We start from the raw sequence: 24,658 nt of genomic DNA on the forward strand, positions 1-24,658 counted from the left end.
CTGTGGGTACAGGGGGTGTGGGCTGTGACCTGCAGCTGGGGCAGTGGAGGGGCCAGATGGGAGCTGCTCCTTGCTCAGGCAGACCTGTCATTCATCTCCCAGCCTTCCTCAGGATCAGTGTTGACCGGGGCAATATCGCCACATACTGCACCAAGGGGTGACACAGAATTTTTAAAAATTAAACAAAGGGATGAATAGGTCTAAGATCTACCGAAAACGAAGATTTTTTTTTTTTTTTGGGGGGGGGTGTTGTCTCGTGTTTCTCTCAGCCAGCAGGTGCCTCTATAGAGCCAATGCTTTGCCTGTATCACTATGAGTCTGTGGCACAGCATTGAAATACCTGCTTTTAAATGACAATATAGCCTTTTCTTTCTTTGGTGTCTTTTCCCCCTACCCTTCCTCAAGCCCATGGTGAGCCCGAGGGTCTGCCAGTCTGGGCTTCCACTCCATCTGCAACATAAGGTCCTTGGAGGATAAAAGCAGAAGAAAGATGTATGTTGACACACATGTATTGTTACTATGTATGCCATATGAAGAAATATTCTGTGTGACAGGAACCAAGTAGTTCAGCTGGGGAACGCCAGCACCAAACTCAGCGAGACAAGGCTGCCTCCTTGCCCTTCCAATACCATCTCAGAAAGCAGGGTGGGGTTTGTCTGACAAAACCTTCACCCCTTCCGTATGACACCCTTCTGCACAGCCAGGCACCACTCAGCCAGCATAGGCAGGCTCCAGAGCCACGGGAGAATACCATTGGGTTAAGAGAAATAAAACCCACCTGAGGATAACGCTCCTTCAGCCCTTTAACATATAGGTGCTAAGAAATCCCTGTATCTGAAAAGCCACGTCCTGGGGGGTGGTCAGATGATGGGTGTGATTACGGTTTGTCCCCCGCCGCCCCTCTCCCCAAATGGTTCTGATGGACTTTGGAACAATTCCCACGGGCAAAGTGAATTTTGACCCGAACATGTATCCATCGGCACGGCAGAAAGCGCGGCGAAAAAGCAGGGCAGGGAGCCGGATTCGAAATGTGCGAGCCGCGGGGCTACGGCTGTGGCGTACGGAACCGCGGGGCTTGGAGGGCGGGGAGAAGAGGCCGGGCCATCGCCGAGGAGGTGGGACTTGCCGGAGCGTCTCTCCCCGTGGCCGCTGTGATCAGTTGCAGAGTGCTGACGAGCGGCGGGCGGTGGGGCGGGCGCTGCGCGGAGCCGCCGCTGGAGTGCGCGGAGCGGGGCTGCCGCCGCGCCGGGGGCGAGGAGCGCACGCCGCGCCGGCGGGGGACAGCGCGCCACGGGAGCAGCCTTCCCCGGGCACCGGGACCTGCTGTTAGCTTGCCGCCTTGCTTTATCCTCTCGTTTAATTTATTTTTTCCCCACCTATACTTTGATCCGCTGGGATTTTTTTTCCTCCCTTTTCTACAGAGCCTTCCCACGCCCCAGTTCCCTCCCTCTCTATCCAGCTTGGATTTTTTTTCTTTTTTTTTTTTTTCATATATTACTATTCTGATTTTTTTTTAAAGCGGTGGACAGAGAGAGGGAGAGACAGTAACGGAGAGGACAGAAGGAAAACGCTCTGTTCGTCCTTTCCTTCACCACCACCCCGATTTGCGGAGAGGGGTCGGGCCGAGCGGCGGCGGAATCAGCCCCTTTCTCCCGGGGAGGTGACCCCGGCTCGGGGAGCCGCCGGAGGCAGCCGCCGCGAAGAGGGGGCGCAGGAAAAGAGATGCATTGAAAGTTTCCGCGCAAACTTTGCCGTGAGTGCGCGAATCCGAGCGAGCGCGGCGCGGGTGCCTGCCTGCCCCGACGCGGGGAGAGCGCCGCGGACGGGCGCCGCTGTGGAGCTCGGACTGCCCGGCGGCGGGGGCCGGGCGGCGGCAGGGCGGCCGCGGAGCCTGCGCTCGGCCCGGCGGAGCGCCCACGGAAAGCAGCAGCGAGGGCCGGCGGAGAGCCGGGCTTATGGAGGGGTGAAACCGGAGACCCCGAAGAGGAACCCCCCTTACCCCGCAACCCTTCGCAGCGCCCGGCCGGCGGCACCCCAGGAGGCGGCGGCGGGCACGGAGGAGGCGCGGGCGAGAGCGCGGCGGGGCGGCGGCGGCGAGGCGGAGCACGGCGGGCCCCGCTTCGCGGCGTGCGCCGGCAACCATGAACTTTCTGCTCACTTGGATCCGCTGGGGGCTGGCGGCGCTGCTCTATCTGCAGAGCGCGGAGGTAAGCGGCGGGACGGGGGCTTTTGTGCCCCGCGTAGCGGAGGAGGAGGGAAGGCAGACGGCCGACAATAGTTTTCCCCCCTTTTTTTGTTTTCTCGCTGCCCCCCTTTGCCTCCCACCTGCTCGGTGCGGTGCGGCCGCGCCGCTGGCGCCGGGTGCGGGCGGGTGCCCGCAGCACAGACACGTGTGCGGTGCTGCTGCGGGGGGACAGCGCTGCCCGGAGCTCCGCGGGGCCCCGGGGCAGCGGCAGCGCCGTGCGGAGTGCCCGCGCACACGAGCGCGCCCCGGCGCGGGGCTCCCGGCGCGGCGCGGCCGTGGGGTCCCGCCGGGGCGCGGGGCAGGCAGGCAGCGCGCTGCCTTCTTGCATCAGCCTCGGGTCTCCTGACATTGCAAAAGGCTGCTTCGGCGATATTTGCCTTGGGTCCCAGCTCGGGTTCGTGCCGCCGTGTGGAGTTCAAAATGCCTAGCTGGAAAAACAAATAAGAGATCAAAGAGGACAAAATGGATCCAGAATTTCTTCCAGATTAGAAAAAAGAAAAAAAAAAATGAAAATATAGATCTCCTGCACCGAGATTACAAAACCAAGGATTTTTCTCTTCCTCTTCAATCACTTTTACCTTATTGTCATTCTTGAGGAATTAGAAACCAACTCTTCCTCCTTTCCTTTTTTTTAAAAAAAAGAAAAAGAAGGGCAGCTTTCTTTGTAAACCTGTCCTATAAATCTGTTCTCTAAAGAGTCAAGAGGGCTGTGTTGCCAAGAGATATTAAGGGGTTTAGACAGAGTGCCCACGTGAAGGTGGCTGTTCGCGAGGCAGGCTGGCACGTTTTAAAGGTTTTAACAGGTTAGTTCTCTCCTGCCATTTCTGCTCGACACTTGGAGAGAGCGCGGGCCAGGTCATCTCCCACAATCGTGAAAATAAACGTCGCTTGCAAACTAATCAGTTATTCACATTGTTTGTTCAGCACCGATGCTGGAAGGCAACTCCCCAATTAGGAGCCATTTCAGCTGTAACTGAAGTCGTGCAAGCACTGCACGCTTTGTTTCTAGCCTGTTATATCTCTACTTTATCCAGTGACAGCCACACATTAGGCTGTGCTCGGCTGTGCTCGATGAGAACTGAGGCGCACTCTCACTGAGTGTGGCACAGAGCAGCTCCCTGCTGCCTTCCTGCCAGATTTGGCTGGTGGGACAATTGTTTCTGCTCTCCAGGAGTTTTTCCACCATCACACAGAATAGGAGTGTCTTTGCCTCCCAGCTCCTCAGTAAAATTGTACAGTAGCATCTGTTCTCCACGTATAGTACAGACAAGTCTGTATTGGTGTCCAGTGATAACACCCTTTAACCCTCCCCTTGTTCCTTTTCCCCTCCCCTTCCTCTTCCCCAGAAGATGAAACGGCGGATCAGGTAGAGCCGAGATCTGTCCTCATAAAAGCCTCATGCTGCCTTTCCTCCTAGGCTGGAGGATGGTGCAGATGAGAAAACAATATAACGATGGAAGAAATGGTAGGGAGGAATTACAGGAGTTTGGGGGGATATGTTGCATGGACAGACACGAGAGATAACTAGAGGTTCAGGTACCTGGGTGGTGTGGGCTGTGTAAGTGCTCAGGCAGATCCACGGTGAGATCTGCCCTTCGGTCCTGTCCTTATTTGTCCGTTGGTTGTCCGGGCACCACAGTGATGGGAACGTTAGAAATACCAGCAGATCTCACGTAGGCAGCTTGGTGATGACTCTGAGCATGGCAGAAGGCATGACTCTTCGCACAGGACTAGGGTTTGTGCTTTGATGATAATATTTATCTGGTGGTCAGGCCGATCTATCTAGCTAGCCAGGCACGTTAGAGAGCATTAAATAAAAGCCCTGGCAGAGTCTGACCTGGGGAAAGAGGGTCCAGCGTGTGTCAGGCAGCTTTCCTGGAAGTGAAGGAGAAGGGATGCAGGAATCACAGCACTCCTCTGGTGAGGGTTCAGGGGGATGACTCCTTGCTGAGGTAGTTGTTATGGTTGTTCCTGCAGCAAGACTTAGATGGTGGGAAACTGTTTCATGGTCATGTCTGGGCAGCACTGATGCCACAAGTGTCTGCCTCCACTGGTGGTGATACCTTTCCATGCAGGCTAGGGAAGGAAAGTCACTTTTGCAGTGCCACCTTCCCAGCTGATTGATTGTGCGGAACGGTGTGCACAGTCTTCACACAGCTTGGGATTGGAGAGGTTGCATTGTTGTCCCTCCCAGTCCTCCCTTTCCTAGAGAATGGGGGATAGGTGGTTATTCCCCATCTTCCTTCATCTGTGGGTCTTGCTGCCAGCCTGGTGACAGGTCACTCCTGATGTTGGTCTGGGAGCTCTTCCCCTCCTGCCCAGAACAGCAGAGAGACCTGGATACACCAGCTGTATTGCCATAGGGAAGAGGCAGTGATCAGACACTGAGGGAGGGAGAACAAGCCTGTGACTAGACTGTTAATGATCGCACACCCACCAGGCTGCCTGCCTTTGCTGTGCCTCTGCACCAAACCACGATGGGGAGCCACCAGAACCTGCTTCCACAGCCCTTAGGCAGCTGGGACGCAGCAGGTCACCTTCCCCAGAGCCGTTCCTGTGCTCTGAGGACAGAGGGCTGGAAAGAGGAGCACTCCTTTGAGAGCAAGGGAGAGGGACGTCTGAGGGGCTCACTGATTCCTGAGCAAGCCCAAATCCATTCTCCTGTCTGTTCTGTCAGAGGTCCCTTGGCTGTGCTGGCAGCTTGCGGGATTACTGACCTCTGTCTGCTTGTACAATGGAGAAGGAGTGCAGTGAGTCCCATTCCCCCCCTCTCCTAAGCAGAAAACGCTGAGAATTTCTAGTGCCTAAGACGAAAAGTGCCTTAACTCCTGTCCCAGAGTCCCTCTCAAAGTGGATGGATTGTTTGTTCCAGTCCTAAACAGTTACAAAGCTCTTTTAATGAGCCTGCACAGATTAGGGGGAGGGGAAGGGAGAAAAAGAGTGCTGGTGGTGGTGGTGAGGGGGGTGATGGTTAGAGAGGAATGACTTGATTAACCTTTTCTCTCCCTTCAGAGCAAAGCTTGCTTTGGACAGGGACTGGGGGAGAAGGGAGGCAGGGAAGGTACAGACATGTGTATGGTGTGAAGTGGGTTTATTTATTAGAGAAGGTTTTACCCCATAGAGGGAGGGATGTGCATTTGCTACAACCTGCAAAGAGCACAGAAAGGAGCTTCCTCTGTCAGCCCCGTTCCTGGGCTCGTTTATCCTACTCTCAAGGCCAGGCCAGGGGTTGCTTCCACACTACTGCTAAATGTTGAAAATCTATTGGAAGGAAATTGTGTTACAGAACTGTTGGGTAATGCCAAAAGCCAGCAGAGGAGAGCATGACCTTCAGGCTCCTACCGAAGGGCACAGTTGGCCTGCTTGTCCTGAGGAATGTTTTTGGTTCCCTATGTCTGATACATAGCAGAGTGTTTTGAAGTGAGGCACAAGGCCCTGCCTCACCTGCTGTTCTAGTGGACGTGCTTTGAGGGCACTAGGCACAGGTGAAAGGCACTGCTGAAAGGGCAGAAAAGTTTCTTGGAATAGTGAGCAGAGAGCCTGTTACTGATAGTTCTGGGAAACCTTTGGAGTTTCTGCTGAGAGCTCCCCTGGGAAAGCTCAGAAGCTCTTTGCCCACTTTGCACTGATCTCGTTTCCCATCTTTGGGGTCAGATCACGTCCCAGGTCCAGGTGAGCACTGAGAGAGTGTTCTGGCTCCTGCTCCACTACATCAGGGGCAGGGTGAGGTGTTGGCTAGGCACAGGTGAGTAGTGGAAGCGTGTGTGTGGCTTGCTTCTGCTTCTCATCACTTGTGCAGCCTGTGTGCTTGCATGTGAGGAGGCATTGGGCTTGGCAGCTGGCTGGGTAGTTTTGCATAGAGAATGGGTAAAAATGACCCTCAAAGTGTCTCCAAGCTAATTTTACTCAGTCTGTCATGGTCATTTTGTGTGTGAATCAGAAATCCCTCTGTGAAAAGTCTTGGGGGCGTTGTGACTTGAATAAACTGACTTGGCTCGTGATCCTCTTCCTGTGCCATAGCAGATTGAGGCTTTTCTGCCCTTGATGCGGTTTTCTTTTTACCCATAGATTGTCAGGCACTCAGTGGCTTTGGAAGGCCGCTGCAACCTCCGCTGCCTCCATTTTGTTTGTGCTGTTGCAGTGACCTTCACACTTCAGGAATGAAACTGTTTCTAGGAACCTGCTTTTTAAAGTGTTGTCACAGCACTGAGGCTGGGCACACAGCCCCCCTCCTCCCCAGAGGAGAAATAGATCCACACATGGGGCAGCTCACGTCTGGGCTGCTAAGTTATGCCCAGGTATAGAAAGACTTTGAAATGAGGAACAAGTTCGGTTAGGGGGACCTTAGACAAAGGGAACTATGCACAGACACAAAGGAATGTCTGGGAGAGGGGCTTCTAGCTGGCTCTCTTGCCCCCTCCTTTTAAAAGCTGACATTTTCGGCTGCTTGGATGGTGGTGCTGCCCTGTGCACAGGACTGCTAAGAAGACCATAGGTGGCAGATTCCTTTTGTGAGCCTGGGGTGGACTTGGCCTTAATTTAGTTCTGTCTTCAGCTACATCATCAGAGGGCCTTTTTCTAAGCCTGAACACAGCATATAGCTGACAAAGCAGTATTTTGTATGGATCCCCATGCTTCTTGTGGGCCTCTGCTGAAAAGCAGCAGGTTCTGGGGTGGATGGCATCACACAGGTGGCAACATACCTTGGAGAAGTGAAGAAAGCTTGGCTTTTTCCATTTTGGTTCAGAACAGAACAGCAGGGGGAAGCCTGACTTGGCTGGAAAGTTACGTCAGAGCTAAAGCCCTCATGAGGAGCAGGAAGAGTGGCGTTCTTGTTTCACCTGGAATTAAAAAGACTTCCTTAGTAAAGTGGTGTAATATTTCTCCATACCATTTTGGGTTACCTGTCACCACTCCTGCCTGCATCAGTGCTTTGGAAATGTCCCTAGTCCCAAAAGGAAGCAGGAGTGACTTGCAGCCTTTTCGTTTTCGGCCCAGGGGAAGCTGTGGAGCGCAGGAATGGGATGCACACAGGGCTGGGCACTGGGACCACTAGGTGAGGGTGCGCGTCGCCCTCCCTTCCATCAGAGGGGAAGAAAACCCGGGCGGTTTGGCGGCGTCCGTCGGCAGAGTGGTGCTGTCACAGTTAATCGCCCTGACACCCGGCCAGATGCCGACAGCTCCGTGGCCACCACTGCTGGGTGACAGACATCTGTGACATTGAGAGGGGAGCGATGCCCTTCCGTGCCTGGCTGCCCTTCTCCCCTCTCTGCCCTCCCGGGCCAGATTCACCTTTACGGTGCCCGGGTTCATGGGTCGTGTCGGCAGCAGCAGCAGCAGCAGGTCTCCCCGTTACTTGTCTCCGCCGGGCTCGCATTTACTCCCGGCGTTTGCCCGCGGTCACTGGCAGCAGCTCCCCGGGGACGCGCTGCTCCCTTTGGGGCGTCTCTGGGGCCTGGCACACCGCCTCGCCAGCCCCATCGCCCAGCCCGGGGCCGTCCCGCCCGCGTCCCTCTCGGCTCCCCCGGGGCCGGGGGAACAAAAGGTGCCTCTGTGCCCGCCGGGGAGCGGCTCGGCCTCGGGGGCGCCCCCTCCCGCCGGGGCCACGGGACCGGGGCCACCGGGGACCCTGCCCGGGACCCCCCGCGCCGCGGCACCGCGTCACGGTTCCGCGTTGTGACTGATTTTCTGTTGTCTTTGCAGTTGTCGAAGGCTGCGCCTGCCCTGGGGGATGGGGAGCGGAAACCCAATGAAGGTAAGGGCTGGGCGGCTTCCCGGCGGGCGGGGACGGCCGGGGGCTGGGGGGAAGGAGCCCCCGGAGCCGCTGGCGGCCAACACCGCCACCTCCCGGGGAGCGGGGCCGGGGGCTGCCGGCGGGAGGCGCCGCCGCCATCAGCCCCTTCGCGGCGGCCGAGAGCCCCCGCCCAGCAGAGGTGGGGCCGGGCTCCGGGGCGGCCGCGGTGCCAGGGCGGGCAGCAGGGCTGGCCCAGCCCGCCCCTGGCTTACCACAGCTCGGAGTGAAACTGCGTGCGTGCGCTGGTGCACATACGCACGCTCATTTATATATATATATATGTGTGTGTATATATATCTACACACACACGGGCGCGCACAAAGAGCTGAGTGGCGGCGAGCAGTTTGCTGGGGGATTCGCCACAGTGCCGTAGGAAGAGATTTGTCAGATTTTGCTGCCCACCTCTTTCGCGGCGGTGCTGGTGATACCCGGCTGGGTGGTCAGGGCTGATCCCTGAACAAAGGCCAGAGCAGCCCCCAGATGGCAGGTCTCTGAGGAAGGGGAGAAAGGGGCAGTCCAGGATGAATTTCTGGGCTCCTACCTCCCAGCAGTCGCAGGTACCCCCACAGTCAGGAAATTGCTAAGCACTGTAAAGAGCCAGGCTTGAAAAATACACCTTTTTATTCTGAGGATTTGGGCTAGCAGACTTTGCAGATTCAGGGAATGACACTCTAGGGCTCTGATAGGTTCTGATGGTTCTGCTAATTGGTTCCTGGTTGTTCAGTATGGACAGGATTATTGTCTGGTGGGGAAACAAGGTGGTTTCTCTGCAGCTGCTGTGATCTTGTGTCTTCCCGGTTGCCCAAAGGCCAGGATGTGACAGTGTTCTCTGCCCTGTTGGTTCATGCGAGTAAATGTAGACCAGAAGGGCAGTCAGCCCCTGGGTTAGTCAGAGATGTCTCCTGCGAGCTTCCTGTCTAGTGTAGCCCTGTGTGTGTCAGGAGGTTGGCTTCTGTCCGCAGGCCTCAGTTCAGCAGTGGGATAACTGGGCTGTGGACTTTGCAACCTTCAGGCTGAGGTGATCATCACTTGCTTTAAGACCATCCTGACCATGTTTTCCCCTTACCTGCATAGCAGGGCAGATCACTTGTTGTATGGCAGGGTCTGGCAGACGGCTTGCAGGGTCCCCTCCGGCTGCGACCTTCAGCGTTATTCCAGCCAGAGGTCAGCAGAGGGCTCCAGCACTGTGAGCCCAGATTGGCTTTTTTTTTTTTTCATAGCAGTCAGTTTCAATTTCTGTAACTTTATTGGTGTGACAGACTCCATGTGTGTTGCCAGAGGTTTGTGGCAGGCTGTGCTTGGGATAGGTGTCCATTTTGTGCTGGCAAAATTTCTGATTTGCTGGTGGGCTGCCGCCTGTTGCGCTTGACCCTTGCTCCTGCTGAAGTCAACAGAAGAAGGTTCAGTGACTCCAGAGGGATCAAAATGGGGCCTGCTGTGAGGCTTATTTTGGTAACCAGTTCTCTGCTGTTGGTAGAAAAGAGCTAGTGTCCTCATCTGTGCCATTTGTTGTGCCCAACAAATCCCTCCTGGAGAGGGAAAGAATCAAACAGAATTAACTTCTGTCACAAGAAGGTTGATGGGATTGCAGGGCAAGCTGGTCTGGCAATATAAGTGGTGAGGCTTCAGCATTATTGTCCTGGTGCTATTTCAGGTTCTGCAATGTAGATACATTTGTGAAATAAAAGTCAGGATTCCTGGCTCTACTTCTGTCCTGTGGTTTGAACTTAGAGGTCCTCTCTCTGTACTTCAGTTTCTCCTATATGAAGAGGAGGTGATGACTGGCCTCTGTTACCCAAGGACGGTCCTGTAGTTTCTTCCTCTGAAGCTCTTAGGGGCTTGGGCTGAAAGGTGGATTTGTATCTTTGGCCATTTTATGCTTCCTGTGAGATGTCAAACTGACAGGTTTTTATTTGGGATGGACTTACTGTGTTTGGAGACTGTTATTTTAGCTTCAGCCCCTACCCTTTTGAGCTCAAGAGAGGCTTCCACATGTTTTGTGGTGCAGGAAGTTGTAGAGGAGTCAGACAAACAGTCTTTGTTTCACGGGAAAAGATTTTCTGGTATAAATAAGGGAAACCACTAGCACTTGTGGCTGCACTTTTATTTTCAAAATAACAGTGTGTCTGTATTGCTGCTAAGCCATTGATGGGGAGGGCGACAAAATGATCAGAGACTTTCTCCTTTTCTAGTCCAGCATGTTCTCACTCAACTGCTCCAGATTTGAACTTAAAGTCTGCCTTGAAGAGTTAATGTGGGTCCTGTCTGCATTTTAATCTTCCTTCCCCCTCCATTCACAATGAAGAACCTCTGACTCAAATCTGGAGGTGTCTTGCAGGGTAGGAGTGTGAGTTAATTGTGGGATTAACTTCTAACGTGGGCTGAAGCCCAGATTGCAGGAAGGGAGCAGACCTAGTGGTGTTAGTCCTTCCGTGACCTTCCTGTGCTTCCTATGAAAGAGACCTTCTTCCATGTGTGACACGACCAATAGAAATGAAGCACAGGCAGAGTCAGCCTAGCAGAGCGTGGAATATAACTCCCAGTACATAGGAGTAAGTGTAGGTATGGTAGAAGGGGCAGGGCTTTGCTGTGAGGTTGACTGTACCTCAGTCATGTGCTCTGTTTTGGTTTGGGTGGTAACTGTGCAAATGAACTACAGAGTGTTGTGCAGTCTCCATGTGAATGCTCTGTGTCCAGCAAAATAAGGCAATGTGTCTTTTGTGGCAGGATTTTCTGACTGGCAGCTAGGGAAAGATTCCCTGGTTCCTTTTCAGAGGCTGATTCAGACTTTGGAAAACAATCATGTAAAGGTAGAAACTCCCAAATTCTTCATGTGAACGATTTAGTCCTGTCAAATCTCTCAGATCTCAAGTATAGTTGTCAGGGTGCAGCTGTGAAAGTAAAGGCCCTGCAAAAGAAGTTGAACATGCTGTTCTGGGGCCAATCTGTAGTCTGGTTTCTCTGGTGTAATCCAAATGCCTGGGTAGTGCAAATATTTAGGAAAGCACGACAGAAGCCAGTCAGTTTCACTTCACTTTTCTGCTCTTGTTTTCTGCCTCCTTTATGCCCCAGACTGGTGCGGTGAGCAGTATTTGATCTGCGCAGGTAACTGCTGCTTTCCCTCCCTTTTACTTTCCGTCCCTCCCCTTGACGTAGGTCTGTAAGCATTTTTATCCTGAACTATGTCTTTACTGCCAGAGTTCTCAGATCCTGTGTCTGGCACAGTGTGGATAATCAACACTGCAGTTCAGCGACTGTCTTTGTGCCCGCAGAATTTCCCACGTATTAAATTGTTCAACTTGTTGGAACATAGGCAGTGACTAAGGTCACTCCAAAGGGGAACAGGAAGAAGGAGGAGAAGGAGGTAGTCACAGACAAGATAGGAGAGTGGACAGGAGACATACGGCAGTTAGGGGAGGAGGGAAGAGGAAGGGAAGGAACAAGGAACAGAAACGTTGTCTTCTAGACAAGGAATACCAGCAAGCAGTCCCTGCCTGCCAGGCTACATTTCCCTTTCACAAGCCACTTTCTCTTTTAATAGCTGCTCACGCTCTCTGACACTTCAAACTCCTTGGAGGGAAGCTCCTCCCCTCTTGTACCCGCTCTCAGCACTTCGGCACTATGGCATTGTCAGTCCCGCATGACCTAGAATTAACTTTCAACAATTAACTGCGGGCTGTGAGCTCCAAGCCCTGCAGCTTTTGCATTTTTGTGGCAAAGTAACCTTTATGCCAGTTTGTCACAAGTTCAGGGCACTTTAGAAGCGCTTACTGGAGACCATTATTTTCCATGATGCAAGCAGTTTGCTCTTATCACTCTGAGTTATCAACCTTGGTGCTGGAGGACTCTGCATACTGTACAGGTGGATCATTATAGTGCATAACAGCATGGGGCAGGTACTATCTCCTTGTGCATACTCTTACCCTCTGCTCCATGTGAGACATCCTCTGTTGCCAGTGTGGTGCTAGAGCTAGGAGGCCTGGAGGGCTCCAGGTACTCACTGTTTGCAGTACTGTACTGGCACCTGGGGTTTGTGTGTGTGGACTTATCTATACTATCTCTCATCTCTTTAAATCTCTCCAACCCTTGACCAAGCAGCAAAATGAAGCTTTGGCAAGAGACTGGGAAACATTGAGAAATACTTGTGAAATCAGTGCAGATCTCAAGCAGTTAGTGTTTGCTCCATTCGTAGGGAAGGCATGGGATAATGGCAGATCCACCCTGTTCCCCCTCCCACACTGTCTCATTGTGGTTCAGTAGCCAAATATATAGTCTGGTTAATCCTGGGGGTGCTGTGAGCCTACTTTGAATCTTTCAGTGGGTGGCTTGGTTCCTCGGTCTGGGAAAGTGGTCAGTGTGGAGACATGGAGGCTGTGACTTGTAGTGGATGCTGTCATGGTTCCATGGTGACTTTCTGAGGTGGGTGTTCTGCATGACCAAAAGAGGTAGATGACGGGAAGGGTGAAGATGCATAGCTCCATGGTTCAGAGCCTCTGCTTGCTCTCAGAAGTGTCTGTGTGCTGAGGTCTGTACAAAGGATGCTTCTGGCTTTAAAACCACTGGGGCATCCACTGACTGTTTTGAAAGGGAGCAAAGGGCGAACCAGTGAAGGGCCTTAGTCCAGAGCGCAGATTATCTGCTGCAGCTTCAGGGTTTTTTTTGGCTGAGCTGATATTCTTAGTGGCAGCATACCAGGAGTATGGGGAAGAGCAGAGAAGAGGTTTGGGAAAGTGTTGCCTGTGGCATGCATCATGGTACCAGGAAGGCAGTGAGCTCTCTTGTCCATCTAGCCTTTGCCCTGAAGCAGCTGTAGAAGAGGATTGTCTTTTTCCCTTCCCACTTGATGTGTGTGTATGTAGAGCACAGACAATGGATTTAGGCCTGCGAGACTGTTAGTGAAGAGCATAGGGTAGTTGTGTTGCAACTGTCTGGCTCACTTTAAGGGGTGAAGTGCTAGACATTCTTGAGCTAAGTTTGCATTAACTTATTCCCTCCATTCCTCTTTTAGTTATCAAATTCCTGGAAGTCTACGAGCGCAGCTTCTGCAGGACTATTGAGACCCTGGTGGACATTTTCCAGGAGTACCCTGATGAGGTGGAGTACATATTCAAGCCATCCTGTGTGCCTCTGATGAGATGTGCGGGTTGCTGCGGCGATGAGGGCCTAGAATGTGTCCCTGTGGATGTGTACAACGTTACAATGGAGGTGAGGGTCCAGCTTGCAATCTGCCATGGTTGGTTGGAAGGAAGCAAGACAGCCATCACAGCCACCCCAAGTCCCAGCTCCCGGCTAATTCAGGGAAAGTGCAACCTACCCCAGGGAACCCTTCTTCTGACCCTGGTGATCTGTGTTACACCACACAGGGTTAAAAGATGAGTTGCCTATGTCTATTTAAGGCTAAGAGGAGAGTCTGTGTTTTGGCTCCTGCCCAAATACAGTAGGTAAGAGCATGCAAAGGAGCATTTCTGCAAAGGAGCACTTTGTGCTTATAGAATGCAAAGGAGCATTTCTGATGGTGTTATCTCTGAGTTCTCAAAGAAGATACTCATTGGGCCCTTGCACCACCTTAACTCTACACACAGCTGTTGTTCTGAAGGCAGCTTGTTAGGGCATAAGGGGAGAACCTGTCAGTACTCTCTCCTGAAGGGCATGTGAGGTCAACCTGTACCAGCAGAGCAGGGAATTTGGGTCTTTAGCTATCCTGCCACAGCAGGTGTTAAAGGGGATTTATGAAACAAACTGTTCTATGTCAGCTGGAAAAGCCTTTCTGCCTCTGGGCTCTTCCTCCTTTGTTTGGAGGCTGCTGGAGGTGGCCATGATAGCAAAGGCTGGACCTGTGAGGAAAGATGCAAATGGCTTTAGACAGGTTAGTTACTGCCCTTGTCTGTCAGACTGGACCTTGTCCAAAATTGTGCTGGTGCTCATTACCTGTAAACCATAGCTCCCTCACCTGCTTTTGTCCCTTAGCCTCTTGAATGGCTGCTGTAAATATTGCTGTCGATTTTTATCAATATCAATGAGAGATGTGCAGTGCTAAGTGATTAACCAGCAGGTCCTTTTACTTGAAATTTGAGCTGTGTTTGAAGTCTGTTGGAGAACCTGCCTGTTCCCTTTCATGGTTCCCCATACTGCTTTTCCACTTGCAGGCTTCAGCCACACTACCTTGGTGTAGCTAGGGATGGTTTTCTTCCTACCATTCCTTGCTGAATTACGGTTCTTGACTGCTATGCCTGCATGCCTGTAAAGGGTCAGAGGCAATAAAGCAGATCTCTAGAGCTAATTTTCCAGACATGTTCTGGGTTAAGAGAATGTGACAGTATTCCATAGCTTCTAAACAACTTCCCTGGAGGTACCTGGGGCTGGGGTCTGGGTGATGGCTTGACTTTGCAGGACTCTTTTAAACACATGTATCCAGATTTATTTTGTGTGTCAAGTTACTGAGAAAATGAGACGTCAGCTGGGAAGGAATGGTGGCTTAAGGAAAATTAGTTGGATTTGGAATTTTCACTTGGGGCCTTTGTGTGAGACTGAAGCATGGCTTCTGCACGAGCAGGCTGGATGTTCAGCTACTGTCTGTCCAGCATCAGCCAGGGAGGGCTCATTGAGGACCTTGCTATGGGTGTACACCATCTCCCGTGCCTGTCTCCAAGGCAGTCCACCAGTGCTGGCATTGGGCATGCATGAGCAAACAGAGCTTTGGCACAAGTCTGGTGTTGCTGCTCGCTTGTGATCAAAGGCCTTCCCTGACTGGGAGAACGGGGCCTCAGAGCTAGCTCGAACTCTGCCCTGCTCTTCCCAGGAGCACCTGGGGTGTGAGTGCTTTGCTGCACAGCAGCCTGATTTGGGGCTGTGAACATGAAGAGTGAACAGGCAGTGACCCTCTCTGTTTCTTTCATTCCAGATCATGAGAATTAAACCCCATCAGAGTCAGCACATATCACACATGAGCTTCTTACAGCACAGTAAATGTGACTGCAGGTGAGAATGGAGCAGCACTGGTTCCTCTTGCAATAAACTTACTCTGAGCCTTTCCTTTTTTCTGCCATTGGGTTGGGACTCTTGTTCAGACGCTTCTGTAGCCTTCTCGGTTGGTTTGCAGTGGGATGGCTGAGCCTGGGAGAAGAAGCCCTCTGCTGTCAGGGCTCTTCCATCTCTAGCTATCACAGAGTGGACAGTGCTAGCCTGCATCCTGGGATCTTTTGGCACTAGCTGCCAGCAAGGGTCAACAGGAGAGCAAAACCATTTTGAGATGGACACTTAACCAGTGCCATGGGCATCCTGCAATGCTGCCTGTACATGTCTTTCCCTGGACTTAGTGGGAACTGGGGATCATACCAGAAGTATATGTGATAAGCTCCGTTCTAATGAGGCCTTTGTTCTGTCTTTCCCCACAGACCAAAGAAAGATGTCAAAAACAAACAAGAAAAGTAAGTGATAAGCCTTTCCTCCTTTCTCTTTTGGTGGTTGGTTGGCATTTCCTCTCCCCACTGCCCCTTGCCCTTTTCTCTGGTTGGATATGCTCACTTTAAGAAGGTGTCTTTGGAAATGGCATATGGTACTGCATGGGGCGATGCTCTGAATCCATTCCAGGTGGTCACAGAAACCCAGATCTGATGGTCCTTCCTTCATACCCCAGACATGGACCTTGCATGACCCATGGCCATGGCAGTCATTCCTAATGCTTTTTCCCGAGTCAGGGAAGTCCCGTCGTGTCTGTCCTGCTGGAATGGATTCAAGGTGCAGCCCCCATTCTCCCCTTCCCTCTTCCTGGGGTGTTTCTGGTTACTGCAAATTGCTGCCTTTCTTTATTATTAATTTTTTTCTTGCTGCTTGAGTGAGTACTTGCTGGCTTCTTTCACAGCAGCTTTGGTAGGAACTCTGCTGGCTACAGGGAGAGGTGGAAGTAGAGGCCTGTTGGAGGCAGGACTGATGCCATGCAGAATGTGACCCTGGTTTTGTTTGGGTGGGGACCTGGGAGGGTGTAAAGGGAGGTGGATGTCCTAGCTGGGTCTTGGTGAAGGCTTTCATGAGGGGTTTTTTCTGAATCTGATGGATTTGCTTTAGTGGCCTGAAGGAGATTAAGTCACAACCTTCCCTTTACTTCCTCCCCAAAGTAAAAAGGTTGTGGAAAGTAGAAAAATAAGCTCTAATCCTGCAGTAGTTGCAGCGATGAGCATAAAATACAAAACAACGTTGAAAGAAAGAATGATCTCTCTGAGTGAGAGGATCAGCTGGACTGTGCATGGCTGGGAAAGCAACTCTGCCATTTAGAGGTGCAGAGTTCGAGAGGAGGAAGTGAATATTTGGAGATGAGGCTGAATCTGAGACCAAGGGAGCAAACAGGAGAGAGAGAGAGCTTCTTTCACCCCTCTCCTGGTGGTTGTATGTTTCTAGCTACCTTCCAGCCTCTCCTCCTCCCCCTGGAAATCTGCTCCTGGCTGCACCAGACTGCATGCAGCCAGCAGTCCTCTCTGCACAGGGCCGTGTCGGGGACGGTCGGTCTGTGTGGCTCTGTAGTTTGAAGGTGTGTGAGAGTTTGGTCTGTGTGAGCTCTGGTGAGGATGGGATGTGGCTGTAGCAGCCAGCTCGGACTGTGTTGCATTCACTTTTCCTCTTCTAACAGCACCTTGCCTGCTCTTTGCTGGTTCTGCACTCCCCAGGGAAGGAAGGGAAGGGATGGGAGAGACTGGTGTGCTTTGATTTGTGCTGGATTGAAAGCCTTGTTATATTGGTACCCCTCTCCTCCCTTCAGGTTGATTTGCTTCCCCTCACCGTCTCCCTGTGACTCCTGCCTGACATGTAGGGCAGAACTGGGATTGAGCTGATGCTCTGACACTCGTTCCAGTGAGACAACTTGAAAAGGGCCTAGGAGACACCTATGGTGCTTTCTTTTCTATCCCTCCAATTCCCTTTGACAGCTCTCTCCCGAGGTGGGCTGCACCAGGGAACGAGGGAGCCTTTGCTGAACTGCCTCAGAGCTGGGACCCATTTGCCTGACAAGCCCTGGTGCTTTGCCTAGGGCCTTCTCCTTGCATGTCTCTCCCTTGCTCCTGTGCTGATGTAGCTCAAGGAGCAGTACAGGCTCCAGCCTCCCTCGCTCCCTGTGCTCTCAGTGGCCCATAGGGATCCATGGTTAGTGTCCAGGACTGCATATCCTAGCCTCTACCTGCTCAACTCCTGCCCAAGAATCGGAGGCAACTGGTGAATTTTTCAGAATGGAGTCAGTACCTTGGCTCCATCTGCTTGTCTGTCTGGCAGGTCCATGTGGACTGTGATAGGAGGGAAAGGAGGGAAGAACTGAAAGCTGCTTGCTGATTATCTCCTGGGTAAAATAACTAGGTCAGGCCATCCTTTTCCCATTCTTTACTCTTCAGTACTCAGAATAGAGGCTGCCAGAGGAGATGTTACAGACATACAAGTAAGATCTGTAGTCCTCTGAACCACAGGCAGGAGGTGAGGTGGATGAGCAAAGCCTTGAGGCTGGATAACCCTCTCCAAGATCAGATTTCTTCCCTTGTCTGTGGAGTGCTCCCATCCCAAGGCAGGATTGCCACCCACCCTGCAGCAGAGCTATTGGAGCTCAGCTGCCCCCTCCTAGGTCCAGTGCTGGGCAGTGCATCAGGCCAGAGTGTTTTCCTCTTCCCTGAAGAGAGCTCTTTCACTCAGGTTGCCTTTTGTCAGTTGTTGTGCACCTGTGCTTGTCGCCTGGAATGGTTGTCTGCACTCACCGCGGTGGCGTGATGCTTTCACAAAGCCTTCTGTTCCTTCTCCCTCTCACCCCCTGCCCCTTTCCCACTGCCCCTCTCTGAGGGGGCAGGTGCCTCTGTGAGGCAGATCCGCCTCTGCTCGCAGCAGCCTTGCAGGAGGTAGTCTCTGCTGAGTTCCCTGGTGTTGGCTTGGCTGTGGGCAGGCTGGTTGCAGAGCTGACAGGAGCGCCGGCGCCGGTGAATGTGCGTGCGAGGTGGAGATCTGTGCTTCAGCCCTGGGATTTACCCTCCAGTCCTGCCTAATGTGCTTCTCCCCTCCCAGCAAGGCACATGGCTGTATTTTTTTTTCTCTTCTTCCTTGCGTTTTCTTCCGTTTTCTCTCTATCTCTCCCTTTCTTTCCCCCTCTCTCTCTTTCTCTTTTTTTTTTTTTGTTTTTCTTCCAGAAAATCAAAGCGAGGAAGGGGGAAGGGTCAAAAGAGAAAGCGCAAGAAAGGCCGGTACAAACCACTCAGCTTGTACGTTTGTGTCCTCTGCTTGTAGACTCTCTTCCCTCCCTCTCCCCAAAGCAATCTGCCTGCTTGCTGCTCGCTCAAATCTCACCCTCCCCTCCCAGTCACTGGTGGGCTGCAGATCCTGCAGGGGCACTGCTGGTGGTGGCACTGCTCTGGCACTAAGGCTATCTCAGGGAAGGTGGCTTTAGCTTGCTTGGCTCTCTAATCATCAGTGGTGACCATTGTCCCAAGGCACAAGAGTGTGATGGGTGGATGAGTATCCTGCACCTCTTCACGCCTTCTGGTTGCAACTCTGTCATCTGCTTTCCACCACTTGTCTCGTGTCCTCACTGCTATGATGACTGGTGACAGGCAGGCTGGCATCTGCCATGCATGTGTGTGTGTGCGCGTGCGCGTGTGCACATGTGCGTGTGTGTCTGGTGGAGTCACAGGTGGAGAGGAGAGGTGGGACAGTGGGAAGCCAGAGAGGGGGTGCTGGGGAGCCAGGGGGGCCTCTCTTTTTTTTTTTCCCCTCTCTTTCTGCTGGATTTGGTGGCTTGTCTCTCTCTGTCTCTTTCGCTCTGCCTCTCTCATGGTGGTTCACAAAATTCTGCATTGTATGTTCATGGCCCCTCCATAGGAGAGTCCTAGGCGATGAGGTTGGGATGGGGCTTACAGAAAGGAGGGCAGTGCTGGCTGCAGGGGTCAGCATGTGATGCTGGAGCCCAGCTGCTTTCCAGGGGAGGAGAAACCCTGTGTATTTAACTCATTTAGTCACTGGCCTCTTTCTACTCGAATAGTCCACTTCAGAGAATTCCTTTCACTGATGTGCCAATAGCTGGCTGGGACCTCTCACCTTCCCATCCTTGCTTTCCCCTTCTTTCTCCCTCTGGCCTGAGCCAATGGATCCAATGCAGCATTTGTGAATACTGTGCAGAAGGCCTGTTTTCTTTCTCTACGCTAATGCAAGGGGTTGCTGTGCTGGGGCTGTTGAGGTGCTGCTGGAAAATCCATCAGCCCACGGCACTCCAGTTGGCAGCATGGGGGCTGCGGGAGGGGGCAAGGGGATTGCTTTGATGTTCAGGGTGTTGCATGTGTATTTTCTTTCTGCTGAAGCGCTGTAGCTTAGACATCTTTCCTTTTGCCTTTTTGCAGTCACTGTGAGCCTTGCTCAGAGAGGAGAAAGCACTTGTTTGTACAAGATCCCCAGACCTGTAAATGTTCCTGCAAATTCACAGACTCACGTTGCAAGTCGAGGCAGCTTGAGTTAAACGAGCGCACTTGCAGGTTTGTGTCCTGAAGGATGAAACACACAAAGAGAAAGAGAGAGAAAGAGAAAGAGGGGGGGAGCTTGCTTCCTGCTGACTTCTGGCACCAGTGCTATTTCATTACTTCTTTTCTCTGTCCTATGTGGGCCAGAGAGCAGAGGGGCTGACTGGGGTGAGGACAGAGTTTCCCTGTGTCAGAGGGCAGCTGTTTGTTTCAGGTGTGCTCTCAGGACTTGGATGGGGACGGCTCCCAGAGACAGGCCCTTTGTATCTCAGGTATTCTTTTCCATAGAATAGGATAGTGGAGTTCATGTTGCTGAGGTAGGCAGGGGAGGGTCTGTATCCCTCTGTACCTTACCTGTATGCAACTCTGAGCATACTGTTGGGCAAAGAGAAATCCTTAACTGACTAGCATTTGACCACCCCTGTCTTCCAAGCCCTTTTTCTGTGGCTTGTAGATGCTCTGCTGTGTGCAGAATGAGGAAAGCCATTATGAGCCTCCCTCAAGGCTAGGCCAACATTCTCCTTTGCCTCTTTTTGCTTCTGAAGGCCAGGGAGAGCACCCTGTGTTCTTGTACTGTGCTCAAAGTTCCCTGTCCATGTCCTGTCCAGAGTTGTGGTTTGAGGCTGCACTCAGGACTGTGAATGGAATACAGAAGGATTAAGTCTGACCCTGGGTGAAGGCAGAGGTGCCTGTTTCAGATGTGAGATGGGAGACATAAAGGCACTGTGGGGTTAATGTTAGTTCAGAGATCCATGTTGTGCATGTGTCATCTGAGTGCTGTCACACACCATCTGTGGCACAGACATGTAAAGAAACTGATTCCCAGTTCTCACCTGAGCACTTTGGTGAACTCAGTGTGGTGTCTTGACTCGCACAAGCTATGTGTGCACCTCTGGTGTGGGATCATCCTACCTGTGTAGAGGAGACAAGAGAAATGAGGTTGCTAATGAGCACTTGGCTGTGACTCTGAACTCGGATCCCTTTCACAGAGATCCAGGAGATTGTTCCTGTTTCTGCAGTAGTGCAATGGCAGCAGCTCAAGGGGAGAATACAAGGGAGAGAGATCCAGGGTCCTCTGTGGCTTTATCTTGAAAAGAGGAGACATCCATTGGCTAGGTGGCTAAGGCTGTTACAAGCAACAAGTGCTTTCTTTGGGTGTGAAAATTCTTTGTGTCCAAGCCAGAGAGGCATTGGCACTGCCAGCATGGTGGAAACTGCTCTGTATACAGAGAATTTTTCTGGGGTGCTGTAATTTCAGTAAGAAAGTAATTGATGGAGGGACCAGAATAGAGTGACTTCCAGAGTTAAACTTCTAGCAAGTAAAACCCCTGAGGTCTGAGACCAGACTTAATGTTGGCCTTTTTCCCCCTGCGCCTTTTCTCAAAGTCCAGAGTAACTGATAATTACCCCACTGAGTTTGAAGGGTCAGAAATAGTAATAAATACAATGAGAAACAAACAAAAAAAAAAATAGCCCAAGGAAGTCATGGTAGCAGAAGGGGTTTTCAAGTTTCTCTTACTAGTCCCTCTCTGTGATGGGATAATAGGCACTAAGGAGGTTTCAGAGGCAATGTGTTGGCCAGAAAAATGGAAAGGAGTCATAGGAGTGGTTAGCTTATCAGTTTCCAGATAAAAAGCTGCTTAAGCTGAAGTTCCTCTTGCTCTTTCTTGTAGAATTAGTATTGGGACCTACAGGGGAGGGTAAATTCTCATTTCTCCTGCTGCTTCTTCAGGCTACTGCTGTTCTCTGGTGCTATCCCCCACTCCCAGCAGCTAGTGGAATGAAAAGCACTTACTTTTCACCTTCTTGTCTGCATGGGGCCTTGTTGTCTGCACTGCTTCCAACCAAAACAAGAGGCTAGGTGGAGAGCCAAGGGTGTGTCTCTGCATGCATTGCTTAGCCTTGTTTTTCTGTGTTTGTGTGTATTTGTGTGTATGGTGTGCAGAGATGCAAACAAGACACTCACCTTATCTGTGAGGAAGCCACCGATTCTGCTCCAAAATTTTGAGTATCCCCCCTGCTCTGACTAGGTGAGCCTGGGGGAATAGAATTCATTGACTCGTTTGTGGGATCAAGATTCTCAGCTGATTTGCCCCATCTGCACAGCACTCACCCCACCAGTGACGTCATGCCATGTCTTAACACCATGTGCTCTTAAACACATTAGCCACCACCCTTCCTTCCCTTCCCTGCCCTAGCTGCACCCCCATCACAAACATTAACCCCTGTTGTCTTTTTTTTCCTTCCTTTTCTTTGACAGATGTGAAAAACCAAGACGGTGAGCAGCGGAAAAGAAGGGGAAACAGCCCTGTTTCTGGAGCCTGATTTCTCGCCTGGACAGAATAAAACAAAACAAAACACTAATCCAAATGAACCCTAAAAATGAAGGATCGGTAGAGCACAGCACTTTCAGTACGGACGATGGACTCCGGAAGGAACATTCCCCAAGGCACCCGCCGCACAGAATTCACCTTTGGGTTTTGAACTGTTTTATTTTATTTTTCTTTTTATGCTGCTAAATAACAGAGCCAGGAAGACTTATAGGGGTGTATTTGATGGGTTTTCCCATGCATACATATATATGTGTGTATACATGCATATACATATATATATATGTATATATATTTTAACCACATCTATATATACATATATGTATATCTTAACCACACACACACACACATATATATATAATATATATATATATATATATATACTGATTATTTTTTTTAACATTGCTAATGTTATTGGTGTCTTCACTGGATAATACTCGACTGCTGTGGACACAAGCGGGCTACTTGGGGCATAAGAAACAAGCTAAGACTGGACTTGAGTAGAAGCGCTGGGTGTAAACTTCTTAACTCTAACTGACTTGTGCGGCCTCCGCTGTTTCTCTGTAGAGTGTGCTGTACCACAAACCACCTTCTCCTTGCCTGGGACAGGGAGGAGAGGTGATGGAGAGGATGGGCAGGGAGTTCCAAAGAGCGGCATCCTAGGGTGCGATGGGTCAAAGGCCAAGGAAATGGCCATCTCCGTGATCAAGGATTCCTCCTCCCCTCTCTTCCCCCAACCTTCGCCCTTACTCGTCTCATAACCTGCCTGCCTTGCTGGGACATGGGATGTCAGTGTACATTTTGCGTTGACTTTATTTGCTGTAGAACCTTTGCCAGAGAGACATGCTGGCTTCTCTTAAGGATGGTGGGCAGCTGATGCGCACTGACTTTCTGTTCAAGGAATTATCACAGGAGTCTAGATTTCCCGCCCTTGGTGGCTGCAGAAGGACACAAGGTCTACAGTGTGCTGAAGCAAGAATGGGGACCGGTGCATAGCCACACAGTTGTTCAGCACTGTCTGCTTTCTTCATGCACAGAGCTGCCACTCAAGAGCATCCAAGATGCTTACGGAACATTTCTGGAAAGGGATATTAATCAGAAGTATATACACAGTAGTGGGGGTGTGTGTGTATGTATGTGAATGTATGCATTTGTGTGTATGTATGTATGTATGTGTTTTTCTCTCTTTTTTATATATATATATTTATTTTTATACATATATATATATAAAAAAATAATATATATGTATGCCAAGATTGAAAGGGGGGGAAAAAAGAAAGCAACTTTTGCTGCCTTCATTTTGTGTGCCCAGTGTGAATGACCCTTAAGAACGTCAAGATTTTTTTTTTAATGACGTACTGTAAATATCAGGCCCCTTTTCCGTGTCTTGGGCTGGGGAATCAAATGTGAAGACAGCTGGAGTCCTTAGCTGTGTTGTGAGGTTCTTGGCTATGTGTGTATCTGCAGTGTAGGCTGTGGTGTACGTGAAACCCACCTTACACACGCGCGCACACACACACACCCCTGAAAGTGTGTTTGTACATCTATGTGGATATATATAATCTAGTTCTGTGATTAAAATTATTATTAATAATAATAACAATCAAAAAGGTACTCGGTCTGTGTCAGAATGCTGCCAAACATCATCTGCAATTGAATTTTCAACGCCTGATAATGTACAACACGGAAAGCTTCCAAAAAGACAAGACAGTCTAAAAACAGACTCACAACAAGCGACTACTAACCACTAGGATCTCCCCATCCGACTGATGGCTTTCAGAAGGAGAGAAAACACACGGGTGGGTGCTTGCATCTGCAATGTAGAATACTCATGCTGCATCGTGTGCAAGACAGAGGCTTCCGATCGGGGGAGGGAAGAGAAAGTGTTTTATATACTTATTTAATATCCCTTTTTAAATTAGAAATTAAACAGATAATTTAATTAAAGAGTAGGGATTTTTCAGTATTCTTTGTTAATATTTAATTTCAACTATTTATAAGCCGTACGTCTTTTTTTTTTTTTTTTTTTTTTTTCTTTTTTTTTTTTTTTTGTACGCACTGCAAATAAATTTAACCTTCCTGTTGTCCCATCCCATCTCTCCCCAATTGTTGGCAGAGTCAGTAGCATGTTATGGGCAGTTATTTAATTAATTTCTCTAACACCTACCCCTACACATTCCTATTGAGACAACGGTTAGATATACATCTACATACTATATATATATTTGGCTATGTGTTTGTATATATATATATGTTTATGTATATGTGTGATTCGGATTAAATAGACACTACAATTTTTTTATATATGTAAAAAGAAGAAACAGGAAAAAATAGAAAATTCTACATCTTGAATCTCTCTCCTTTTTAATTTTAATATTTGTTATCATTTTATTTATTGGTGCTACTGTTTATCTGTAATAATTGCGGGGAAAAAAGATATTAACACTACATATTGTGTCTAGTGAATTTTTTCAAGATATTCCTTAGTACATATTTATTTTTAAACAAAGAAATTACAGATATATCTTAAAACAACGACGACGACGACAAACAAACTTTTTTTTGTATTAAAGAATTTAATTCTGACCTTGATTTCCTTTGCCTTCTCCTTCTGCCTTGCATCTGGTTTTCTTCCATTGTGTAATAATTTCTCCAGTATTGCCTCTGGAGGCTACAGGGCATCAGCAACCTACCAGCTGGACTCTTGGATTTGGGCCCAGAGCTTCCAAAAACATCTAGGTACCTAAAACCCATTTAAATGAATGGGAGGTAGGCACCAGAATTCTTGTGTGGAGCTCAGCCAGAGTTCCCTTCTTGG

At 50.4% G+C, this 24,658-nt stretch overlaps 1 protein-coding gene across 6 annotated transcripts; it reads left to right on the plus strand.

Moving 5' to 3' along the window:
- Nucleotides 1-1,589: 1,589 nt before the first annotated feature.
- On the plus strand, nt 1,590-24,432 carry VEGFA (vascular endothelial growth factor A). 6 transcript variants are annotated; one of them, XM_039697696.1, is made up of 8 exons: nt 1,590-2,207; nt 7,949-8,000; nt 13,048-13,244; nt 14,941-15,017; nt 15,434-15,466; nt 18,191-18,262; nt 19,394-19,525; nt 21,771-24,432. In XM_039697696.1, exons 1-8 carry the CDS (start codon nt 2,142-2,144, stop codon nt 21,790-21,792), a joined length of 651 nt encoding a protein of 216 aa, XP_039553630.1. In that variant the 5' UTR covers nt 1,590-2,141; the 3' UTR covers nt 21,793-24,432. The 6 variants fall into 6 exon arrangements, 5 of the variants coding, with proteins under 5 accessions (XP_039553630.1, XP_039553631.1, XP_039553632.1 ...); XM_039697697.1 differs by lacking the exon at nt 18,191-18,262; XR_005626367.1 differs by lacking the exon at nt 19,394-19,525 and having other exon boundaries at nt 2,082-2,207; nt 15,630-18,262.
- Nucleotides 24,433-24,658: the final 226 nt, after the last annotated feature.

Source organism: Passer montanus, unplaced genomic scaffold, assembly GCF_014805655.1.
Source record: "Passer montanus isolate IOZ18808 unplaced genomic scaffold, ASM1480565v1 scaffold12, whole genome shotgun sequence".
NCBI lineage: Eukaryota > Metazoa > Chordata > Aves > Passeriformes > Passeridae > Passer > Passer montanus.